This window comes from Macrobrachium nipponense, chromosome 45, assembly GCF_015104395.2.
Source record: "Macrobrachium nipponense isolate FS-2020 chromosome 45, ASM1510439v2, whole genome shotgun sequence".
Lineage (NCBI taxonomy): Eukaryota > Metazoa > Arthropoda > Malacostraca > Decapoda > Palaemonidae > Macrobrachium > Macrobrachium nipponense.
The window spans coordinates 38,015,238-38,027,647 of record NC_061105.1 but is presented as its reverse complement, the minus strand read 5'-3'; the positions used below and the strand labels follow the sequence as shown (position 1 = coordinate 38,027,647).

The window sequence follows — 12,410 nt, the reverse complement described above, 5'->3', positions numbered from 1 at the left end:
TGTCGAAAATGGAAGTATTGTCGAATTCTAAGCAAGAACAAATGTACAAGAGATCGGAACCTTCCGCACAAGCGGAACCTTCCAGAAAGCGGAAGATTCCAGATTCAAATCGCCTTCCAGGCTCTTGGAATTTTCCAAGAAGGAATATTTTCCAAATGTGCAGAACATTTCACATAAGCGGAATTTGACAATCACTCGGAACCTTCCGCACAAGTGGAAACTTCCAGACGTACAGAACTTTCCAGGCGAGGATCGCCTTTCAGACGCTCGGAACTTTCCAAGCGGGAATCTTTTTCCGGATAAGCGGAACATTCCGAACGCGGAACTTTCCAGGCGCGCGGAACCTTCCGCACAAGAAAAACTTTCCAAGCGCGATACGTCTGCTAGGATCCAGGAGTATTCTGATCACGATACTCCTCCTAGGCGCCAGGAGTATTCGGAACGCGATACTCCTGCCAGGTGCCAGGAGTGTTCCGATCACGATACTCCTCCCAGGCGCCAGGAGTATTCGGAACGCGATACTCCCGCCAGGCACAGGCACCAGGAGTATTCCGAGCACGATACTCCTCCCAGGCGCCAGGAGTATTCGGAACGTGATACTCCTACCAGGCGCCAGGAGTATTCCGATCACGATACTCCTCCTAGGAAAGCGATACTTCTGCCAGGCGCCAGGAGTATTCCGAGCATGATACTCCTCCCAGGCGCCAGGAGTATTCCGAGCACGATACTCCTCCCAGGCACCAGGAGTATTCGGAGCGCGATACTCCTCCCAGGCGCCAGGAGTATTCCGAGCACGATACTCCTCCCAGGCACCAGGAGTATTCCGAGCGCAATACTCCTGCCAGGCGCCAGGCACTTTCTCCTACAAGAAGAGCCTGACAACCGCCAAGAGTCCTCCAGGCGAAAGGTGAAAGACATTCGAGGCTTCTCCTGATAGGGACGGGAGTTGTCGCACAGGCGGCCGTCGCCCTTGTCAGGATAGTCTTAATGCAATAAAGGCAAGAGCAAGTTCGGCTTTTTCCTGGCAGGGACTCAAGATGTAGCACAGGCTGCCGTAGCCCTTGTCAGGTTAGAGTCGGTACTGCTAAAAGCCCTTCACCTTTCGAAAGGAAGCGCTCTCCTCCGGTTGCTCAATCTTCTCCCAACTTGAGGAATGGAGGATAGAGCAGAATTGTGAGAATTAGTTCAGTATTAGTAAGAGGATATTAAAATCATCCTCCTTCTAAAAAATAATGCAACCAACCATTTACAGAAAGAGGGGCAATCGTTTGGAAGTTGAACAAGATTCGTACGAGCTCTCATTCATTGATTAGAGGCTCTTCCAGATAAGAAAGGCGTAAAATACGGACTTATCTCCAAGATAATAAAAGCTGGAGAGATTCTCTTCGATCCTCGGTTGTCATTTGCGATCTCTATCGACTAATACTCATTCAGGTTTATTGACGAAAAGAACGAAGAGAGTAAGATTTCCATTCTTTCTCTGCATGTCGGAGAGGAAAGAATGTCGTAGAAGACTTAGTGCATACGACTACTGAATGACAAGTCATATATGCATACCATAGTTGCCTTTCTGGTTCGCTACGGAATTATCTATATCCTTACAGGATTTTTCTAGTAAGGACTTCGCTTAAAAGGTTTGTTACGACAATACCTACTCAGCTTCGGTATTTAACAAAGGTTGTTTGGCTTAAATTTGCATTATTGAGAGCTTTCTTAGGCTCGAGAATAATTTTATTATATCCCTTCATTGAAGGGAGTAACTGGCAACTCAGAATGAATGCAGCCAGGCAGTGAACGAGACGGCTGTAATTGTAAGCCAATTCAGTACCATCCGGTTCTCGGTCGTGAGCGGTTGGTTACATCTCTCTCTCTAAGGGATCGAATGGTTCACCGTATATTCCCCCTACAATCAGGGACTTAACCACGAATTGAGGGGATTTTTAGGCAAACATGAATAACATTGTATTCGTTTTGCTAAGGATCTCTCTCTGCCTCGGCGAGGAGGAAAGAATGTGGTAGAGAAAATTCACCTTAAGATAACAGTTACGGTTAAGCCTTATGCACACACCGTGGTTAATTACAGAATTCCTACTATCCTTACAAGAGTTTCCTAGATGAATGCTGTTTACCACAATGTGACGGTATTATAAAGGATTTTAATTCGGCAGAGCACGATTTAACCTATTTGGAAACAGACACAAAACGTAACGATCCTTACCAGGTTCGAGGCGGGATTTTGCACGTCCGTGAGAACCTTCTTGATCGACAATAATAACTGTTAACGTATGTTTAACATTTATTGGAAAGAGTTGTGAGAACCTGCGGAAAGTATTCACAGATCTCTTCGCAAGGTAGAGAAACGAACGAGCTTCTTATAGATTGCTTCCTTTTCCTCGAAACAAGAGAGGTAGCAAGATACGCCATCTTTAATTTAAATAGGAGAATAAACTTTAGTCTTTTTTCCCCTAGTTATATATATTCTTAACAGATATTAAGATAAATGGGCGTCAAAGGAAGATGAATGCATCATTTTGGCAATAAAAAGGTTAGATTCACAGAGGTCACGTTCTTCTCTCAGCATGTGTCGGAAGGTTTTTCTAAGAGAGTAGAGATTTTATCGGAATCTATTATAAATATTGGACCTGAAAAACCTATCGACTCTGAGTCTGTCTGCGTGCAGTCTGACCAGAAGTAAATATGAATGAGAGGATTTTTCAAGGGAAGCTTGATAATTCCTTCAAATATGTTAAAGACATAAGTTGCTGCAGATCGTGCTAGATGGAAAGGGGAAACTGTCCTCTTCCGATACCTCTGTGAACCACATAATGGTTTTCTTCCCTTTCAGGGGGAAGAATCACCTTGGTATTTTATGCTATCAATGAACACAGTAAAAAGATATACTCTGTCTCGACAAAGAATATTAGAGATAGTAGAGAATTAAGATCTTCGGGATCTTATACAATACCTCTATACGATAAGAGTAGGAGATCTTATACTTAGAATGGGATCCTAATTTGGGCCTCAGATTCCGTGTTCCGACAAGATGGAACTGCTCCTCATCAAATGTTTCTCTTGGTCCTAAACGATCAAAAGGACAAGTGAAATTTTGGGCTTTAGAATCCGGAATCAAATTCTATGAAGACTCGGCAATGGGTTCTGGCCAGCATAGTATGTTTGGCAAAAGAACTAAAGCCTTTTATTCCTGGATCAACGCTTTCAGATAGAGGTTTCGTTGTCATCTACGGAAGAAGACAAGGTTTAAACGTTTACTTACAGAGTCTTGGGAACGCTATGAGGGCTCAAACTACTTCCCAAAAGGTTCAGAGAGATACATTATAGAGCTAGAAATCAGGAGTCCTACCAATTTCAGCTCAGAATCTCTTCAAACTTCCAGGCTCCTTCCCTTCCTTCGGGCAAGGATAGGGAAGCTTCTGCAACGAGAAAACTCATCAACATGTAGGAGGAGAACTCGTTAGCAACGGAAGTATTCAATAAGGATCCTCCTCGGAGGAAGACTTGTCTTTCGGACTTTTAGATTTCCTATCGTCTACTGGATGTAGCTGACTAAAATCACCTCCCCTTGCCGGAAAGGCCAAAAGCTCAAAGTGAAAGAATTTCTTCCACCCTTCTCCAGTCTCCTGATAAACGATGGTGGATCTTCAGGACTTTCGGACAATGTAGCGCCAGTCAGGCGCCAAATGCCAAAACAGGCGTGAAGACGCCAGAGAAAGACAGTCAATATGAACACTGTCATTGTCTGATGAGGAGAAGGAGCGGGCCTTCAACCTGGCGCAGTGCGCTAGAGGCGAACAAATCGGAAAAAAGTGTCCGATGTAGACATCGCCAGTTTTCCTCGAGACTCTTAACAAGCTCGAAGCTCCAGCAAGTGGGGAGAAGTCAGCCACGCGCCAGGCGCGAGGCTCCAGACAGGCGCAAGGCTCTGGCAAGGTGCGAGGCACCAGCCAGGCGCGAGGCGCCAGGCAAACAGGATGCGCCAGCCAGGCGCAAGGAGCCAGGCAGGCGCCAACCAGGCGCAAAGCACCAGCCAGGCGCAAGCCAGGCTCTAGGCTTCATCCAGATGAGATCCAGTTCAAAGAAAGTCCTAGTCTTCTTTGAAACAATGGTGATCTCTAAAGCACTTCATAAGTGACTTGATGATACCTTCAAACAGCTGAGAATTTAAAAGCTCATGAAGTGCGAGCTTTTGCAAATTCTTGTTCTTTTCGTAACAATATGTCAGGAAGACATATTAGCTTTAACATATGAGAGATGCAACGATGTGTTGACTGCTCATTACACGAAGGACGTCAAGTTAACCTACGAGAGATCCTTCTCTCTTGGTTTATACGTGTCAGCGGATACGTTGCTGGGATAAGGAGCCGACACTGATCCTTTAATAATAAGTTGAATTTATTTTAACTTAGTGAATTTTATTGAGGTTTGAAAGGAGTTTGGGGGATAACTCTTTTTCAATTCTAGCGCGAACCCTCATGTTAGGAACAGGTGATCGGGATCGGTGTTGCGCTCCTTAGTTATGCCAATAGGCATAGGCATATTGTCATATAAGCGGATTAGCACCCATTGACAAATGCCAATTAGGCTCGAAACCAGAGTAAGTGGATAAGACCCATCGGTAGACCCCACAAGAACTCTTGGCCACAGATCACTATCTTGCTAAGGCTCTTGAGACGAAGCAGACTCCTATGCAATAGCTAGGAAGTCGACCCTTCGTCTACAAACACAGAGGAACCAAGGTCTATAAATACCTACAACATATGTTGTTTACCTGTCTAGTCAGTAGTTAGCTGTCTCTTGCCCTCCACCAAAGGGTGTCAATCAGCTATGTATATATCTGACAGGTAAGTTGAATGTATGAAAATGATATTGTTATGATACAATAAAGTTTCATACATACTTACCTGGCAGATATATACGATTGAAGACCCACCCAGCCTCCCCGCAGGAGACAGGTGGAAGAGAGAATCTGATTAGAAAACGGGAATGGTTCCTAGTCCTGCCACCCAGCGGCAGGCCGGTAGATCACCTGACCTACCTGTAGCGTGTGCCGCGAAATTCGAATTTCTGTCGGGGACGACGGAGTCGATAGCTATGTATATATCTGCCAGGTAAGTATGTATGAAACTTTATTGTATCATAACAATATCATTTTTCATTATAAAACTAATATTGTAATACTTACCTGAACACCTGAATGACTCCCTCCCTCCTCAATGAATAGTAATTAACCCTCTTACGCCGATTGGACGTATTAAACGTCGAGTCAAAATGTCTCCCGTATGCCGATTGGACGTATCATACGTCGGCTCAAAAAAGTTTTTTTAAAAATTCGCGGAAAAATACTTATAGGCCTACCAACCGAAAACTTTTGTATCACGCTCCTTGGGGGATGCTGGGAGTTCACGGATCAAGGCGTTGTTTTGTTTACAATCACTACGCAGGCGCGCAAGCGCGAATTTCTTTCTTATCACACTAAAAAGTATCAGTGACACATCTCGGAAATTATTTCGTCACTTTGACATAATTTTTGCACCATTTTAAATTATCCTTTACATGAAGTATTATATATGAAAATGTGCGCAATTTCATGTAAAATACAACAAAAAAATACTCATGATTGGAGCTTTTATCAGTTTTGAGATATTTTCATATAAATAACGATAAGTGCAAAGATTTCAACCTTCAGTCAACTTTGACTCTACAGAAATGGTCGAGAAACGCAATTGTAAGCTAAAATTCTTATATTATAGTAATATTCAATCATTTGCCTTCATTTTGCAACAAATTTGACGTCTCTCGCACAATATTTCGATTTATGGTGAATTTATGAAAAAACTTTTTCCTTACGTTCGTGCGATAACTCTTCCGATAAATTTTTTCGTGCGATTGTCCTAATGTTTGCACCCTTTTAAATTTGCCGTTACATAAAGGTTTATATATGGAAATGTGCGCAATTTCATGCACAATACAACAACAACCCATGGTTGTAGCTTTTATCAGTTTCGAAATATTTTCATATAAATAACGTTAAGTGCAAAAATTTCAACTTTCGGTCAACTTTGACTCTACCGAAATGGTCGAAAAACGCAATTGTAAGCTAAAACTCTTATATTCTAGTAATATTCAATCATTTACCTTCATTTTGCAACGACTTGGAAGTCTCTAGCACAATATTTCGATTCATGATGAATTTATGAAAAAAAAAAAAAAAAAAAAACATTTTCCTTACGTTCGCGCGGTAACTCTTCCGAAAAAATCAGAATTTTTTGTGCGATTGTCGAAATGTTTGCACCATTTAAAATTAGCTGTTACATAAAGTTTTATATATGAAAATGTGCGCAATTTCATGTAGAATACAACTAAAAATGATTGAAGGTTGTAGCTTTTCTCTTTTTTCGAAATATTTGCATATAAATCACGATAAATAGAAAAAAAAACCACGTTCGGTCAAATTTGACTCTACCGAAATAGTTGAAAAACGCAATTGTAAGCTAAAACTCTTACGGCCTAGTAATATTCCGTCATTTTTCTTCATTTTGAAACAAATTTGAAGTCTCTAAAACAATATTGTGATTTATTGTGAATTTTTGAAAAATATATTTACCTTCACTACGCGCGCCGATTCGCGGCCGCAAGTCTCCGAAATACGTACATCGCATTATCCTAATATTTGCTCCTTTTCATGTTAGCCTTTTTATAGAGTTTCATATATCAAAATGTGCGCAAATTCATGAAAAATACAATAAAAAATAATTGAAGGTTGTAGCTTTTTCCATCTCCGAAATATGTGCATATAAAGAAATATATATATAAAAATTTCGACATTCGGTCAAATTTAACTCGTCCGAAATGGTCGAAATCTGCAATTCTAATCTAAAACTCTTACAGTATCGTAATATTCAATCATTTGTCTTAATTTTGAAACAAATTGGAAGTCTCTAGAACAATATTTAGAATTACGGTGAATTTTGAAAATAACATTTTTTTACGTCCGCGCGTTACGAATTCGTACATCATTTTGTGATAATATTTTTCCGGTGTTGATTTTATTGTTTTACTATGTATTATATAGCAAAAGGATTGCAATTTAGTGTACAATACAACGAAAAAAAAAGTAACTCGTTAACTTTGACCGTTTTTTGCACAGCGTGATTTGAATACAATTATCTATGAATTTTTTTTTTCGCTACCATATATCGCATTATTTACATATGATAATGATATTATTTTTCATTTCTGATGATTGCATACTAAACTTCAGGCAATGGAAAAAAAATGAGCCAAAAATGAACTCTTAATCTTCAAAACTAAGCGCACTGTGATTTTTTGAAAAAATTATTTTTTCCGCTTCTACGCTCACTCCAAACCGGCGCCGGCATACAGGAGAGATTTTGATTTTTAGGGCTTCGGCGTAAGAGGGTTAATGCAATCGAAGGGAGAGCACTCTGCTGGCCGGTCCTGGCAACAGCATTGCCAACGGTGGTGCAGGTAACTCAGTAGAAGGGGGTTTACCTGCAGCGTTGGTAGCGCTGGCAGTTAAAAAATTACCCAATTACGGGTAATTCTGTGGGGATATAGTTCGGACTGGTCAGTGACCAGGGCTAATTCAGGTGTTCAGGCAAGTATTACAATATTAGTTTTATAATGAAAACTTCATATACCTTCCTATATATAGAAACTTAATACATGTTGTTTTTAATCTGTGTTACTTAACAACATGCATTCCAGTAATCTGAAATTTTCTAAGTGATTGTTTTTTCTTCATATATTCTACTAATTTGTTTACATCTCATTAGTTTCATAGTCTTAGACCATTTATTTTTTTTATATAATATTTACCTTTCTTGTGTGGCTTTCCCATTTCTTTCTTCCTCCCTCTTATTGTACAATTGCAGGCTGCTCAGGAAGCACAAACCCATTTGATCCCAGGACTAGCTAATATTGCACTCATTTTAATTTCATTGATTTCACACTTCATGTTCATTGGTTTCACTCTCATATATCATTTATTCAATGACTCTACTGGTTATGTTTTTATGCAGGTATTCATCTCATATTTTTTCTTACAAGCTTATACATGAAAATCCTTGTAAAGACCTTCGTTGATTATTTCCAATACAATAGTGGTTTTTTACTCCTGTATATATAGGTAATTCTCCATAAAATCAATGGAATAAGGGCCTTAGGTTCCAAGACAGTAGGAAACTCGACCTTTTTTCTTGGGTTTTGATAAGAAATGTTATTCTGTGAACACTGAACATTAAAATTGCAAGTTTTCACTGTCCATCAGTATCGCCCTTACCTTCATTCCATTTACTATCCTTTCAGTTTTTTCTGCTGGCTCAAGTGATGACCACATTTCCTTACATGTAAATATGAAATATTGGTGTGGGCAGCATGAGAAATTTCACTCATGCTTCTTCTTCCATGTGCCATTGGGAGAAATTCATGTAAAAAAATCACTATCTTCTCTAATCATAGCCTGTGTCAAAGTGAAAACATACATGTAAAACCCTTGTAAATGAAGTGTTAGTTGTGTTTTGTTTTGTTTTTCCATATTTCACTTCTTTCTTCCTCTGGTCCTTCATTCATCAGTTAAACAAATAAAATACTTATGTATCACATATTCAATGCAAAGAGGAAGGATGTCTAAAATGTTTCTAACAAAGAAAGAAGTTTGGTTAGCCATTTTAAATAGTGAAATGCTTTTTGCAGTTCCAGTATATATTACTAATATAATTGTTGTTGAGTAAATGAAACAACTATTATGATAAATCTGAATAAAATAGATAGTGCATGATGGAAGATCTTCATCAGGAATTGATCAACAGCAGGAAAGCACCCATCTTGCCATTGAGATACTTGTAGACTGAGGAATCCATTGTAGAAGGACAGTGAGGATTATGAAGTGAAAGAGAGATGGGGTAGCATTATATTTTATTCATAATTTACAAGACCATCGTAGGCCTGAAGAACAAGTGTTCATGTGTAGTGATCTCAGAAGGAAACCAGAAAAAAGCTGTTGTTTATGTACATATATACCACTTTTAAAATTACCATGGTCTGTTAAATATACATTCCTGTATTGAATATACATTCCTGTATTGAACAGTGAGTGACATGCACACTATGTATGTGTACATATTAAACAATTCAAGAGGTAAGATTGTTTTGATTATTTGTGACTTGTTAATTTGTATTATTACATCAAAGAATTCTAATGTCTGCCTATTTTTTACAGGCTTAATTAAACCGCTGGTATGTCAAGAACCTCATCACAGCTGTAATTTGAACATTTTCAGGAACACAATGGCTGACCTGAGTATAATACACGAGCAAAGGAATCCAGCAGACGTCTGGTTAAAAGGTATTTTAACATCAAGAGGTGCAGATGACTTTAATTCAGGGGAAGTGAAAAATCATCTCGACAGCTTCGGTTTTGAAGATGATCTTGCTGAAAAGGACCTCCCTAATGCTATGGAGTTTGTGAGTGTCGAGTGTAATATGCTCTTTGACTCGGATTTTAACATAAATAATGATAACAAATTGGGGGAGAGGAGTGTTCGGAAAAAGAAGCACAAAAGCAAGAAGAGCAAGTACAGTAAGTCCTCCAAGAAAAATGCTGTGTTTCCGCTCTTGTATCCTCTCCCGTTGATATCGGAACTCTTTCGGTACCGAAATGTTGATGTATACAAACGATCGAATAAGGACGGGCCGTTCGTCAAAATTTTCCCTTCAGAATCTGTCGGTGAGAAAAGTAATTACAATCTTGAGGCCACAGAGACCGATGAGTGTGAGGATAGTGTTAATGTGAAAAAGTTAAAGGACCAAGAGTGTGATATTTGTGGAAGACAGCTCCTATCCCAAGATTTAGAAGTGCACTTGCAGGAAGAACATATGGAAGGCATTTTTTTCAAATGTGAAGTCTGTAAGAAGAAATTCACCGAGAAGAAGTACCTGATCGCTCATCGAATATTGCACGTGAATGTGGTTGGGAGACCCTACCCCTGTTCGCTATGTCACGAGAGGTTCACCAACAAAACAGCCCTGAAGAATCACTCCCAAAGCCATCATACCTTTGGGAAGGATGTACACGATGAAGTGTCTGATCAGACACTGCAGGCAGGTGATAGGGAACAGGCTGCTGGCAATAAGAAGGAATTCCAGTGTCAGCACTGTGAGAAGTCCTTCACTTACAAGGTACAGTGCACCAGTCACGAAAAGCTCCATTCGGGCAACGTTATTGTGAAGTGTGATGACTGTGACGATACTTTTAATGTAAAACAAATGGTTAGTCACCAGCGTAAGCATTCCAAAGGCAGACCGTACCAGTGTGACAAGTGTGGTGCTGCATTTCGGGCTCGTTCATCTCTGTGGTCGCATAAAAAATCACACTTTGGGCACAAGCCCAGGGAGTGCCCAGACTGTGGGTCCATGTTTTGGAAAAGTTCAGCTCTGAAAAAGCACAAGAAAACTCATCATGAATAAATAGGTTATATGACATAGCCTCTCGAGTTGCTTGTATGTAGAACATACAAGGTTGACAATTCCTTGAACATGCCACTTTTTAGGTACCAGTGAAACAAATAGAAGCCTCTCCATTAATTGTAATTCCTATTGTTAATTCTATTTAAAAGAAAAAGAGTTTTATTGTTGCAGATGTATTTGAGTATTTTATGTCAAAAACTTGGTATCAGACTTGTAAATAATGTAGTATTCCCTGACAGTTTCAAAACAATTTCTTCTGTAGTTTTCTGTACAATATCATTCATACTGAAGAGGAGACAGGGGGTCTCAAAGCAGTCTGAGAATGTTTTTAGTTCGCAGGTCCATAAACTTTTTCTCTTTTTGTAATTTCAATATTTTGTCTAAGAATCCACTAATGGTGTAATTCCTGTATATGACGGTAGTAAGAGTAACATCAGTGGCAGTGTCTGGTCAAAGCTTTTAATAGTTCTAGGCAGTGTACTAGTTTTGAGACAGACTAATGCTTTTTATGTTTTGTTGAAAGGTAGACCAGTGCAGGAATTATCTTTTGTGTAATTTGACTTTTGTCTCATCAACTTGTGAGATGCTGGCATATCTTTGTAAAATATCATGCAGTGCATTTTTGAACATCATTGTTTTACTTTACTTTGTGGTGGTAATATCCTCCAGTGATTAATAAGAGATGCTAATTTAGCATTGTGTTCTTACAAATTACAAATTGTTGTACTTTTACCAACAAACTCGGTGACTTCATTATGCCTTAATGCCCAGTAAAGGTTGACAACTGCATTATTTGAGATAACAGTTCATTGCAGGAGATGGGTCACAGCTTGGCTAGGTGGGGTCTGGGGCCAGCCTTTTCCCAGAAAATTCTGATATTGGCCAAAATGACAAGAGATACCATTTCTTGCATTCAGTGGTGAAAATGCTTCTCTCGATAAAACTGGGAATTAGGGATTTTATAAGGTCAAAATAAAAGCCTAAAACAAACATTCCTTTTCTCTTGTAATATTTACAACCAGAAATAATATTACTATCCTATTGTCAGTTCTTGCAAGGGCCAGTGGAATTAGATATGTTTGTGTTGTTGTTTCAAGCAAAGTTTTCTTTGTGGTCTGCAGCAGTAATTTTTTATGTTTTCATAGAAATTCACAACTCTTCCTGTCAATGTTAGCCAATGTCTCTTCAAAAGAGATGTAATGCTCTATCAAGTTTGAAACCTGCTGAAAACAGTTGCCTCTAATGTAAGTGAATATAGGAGCATGAGAACTCTGGGCCTCTTGAAAGCACAGGAAAGTTGTTCCTGTCATCCATCTCTTCTACCTGACCCAGTTTCAGAATGCAGGACAAGACCTACAGTTAAATATGTTTCATAAGTTGGCCAAGTTTTCATCTAACACTTTACACCAAGTATGATAACAAATCTTTGAGAGAAATTTTGTCAGAATCTTCAAAATTTTAGTGTATCCACTTTCAGGATTTTAAAAGAATTGTAATTTATTGAATAGGATGTCAAATTTTTTTAATCAAACCCATCAGTTTACCCTCTGAGAATTCAGAATGCTAATTCACTGATTTGGGTAAACTGTTTATTATTAATTAGAATAACACATACCTACAGAATGGACTTTTTCCTGGTCTCCAGTGGCACAGACAATCGGTACGTCCTGGACAGATGCGTCAGCTAAGTGGGATTATGCAAACTTCTGAAGTTTGTCCATATGGAAAGCAGCTAAGGTGAAATAATGAGTATATATTGTAGTATTAATACAAATTTTTCAATGGTGTCCAAATTTTTCAATGGTGTCCAAGGATATCTTTTGCTGGTGTTCGATAGATATGGAATTCTCAAGGTCTGTTTCATGCCAGGGTAGTTTGTTCACAGAACACTCACACCCGTGTAA

The 12,410-nt window shown here is 39.3% G+C and overlaps 1 protein-coding gene across 4 annotated transcripts in view; it reads left to right on the top strand.

Moving 5' to 3' along the window:
- The window catches only part of LOC135214492 (zinc finger protein 677-like), a 33,282-nt gene extending 22,149 nt beyond the window's left edge, over positions 1-11,133 (top strand). For 2 of the 4 annotated variants that reach the window (XM_064248858.1, XM_064248859.1), the window contains one exon: positions 9,321-11,133. In XM_064248858.1, the coding sequence (XP_064104928.1) occupies positions 9,321-10,506 (1,186 nt within the window). In that variant the 3' untranslated portion in view covers positions 10,507-11,133. Of the gene's footprint in view, positions 1-9,259 lie in introns of all 4 variants that reach the window. The other 2 variants (XM_064248860.1, XM_064248861.1) reach the window with 1 other exon arrangement.
- The last annotated feature ends 1,277 nt before the right edge of the window (positions 11,134-12,410 follow it).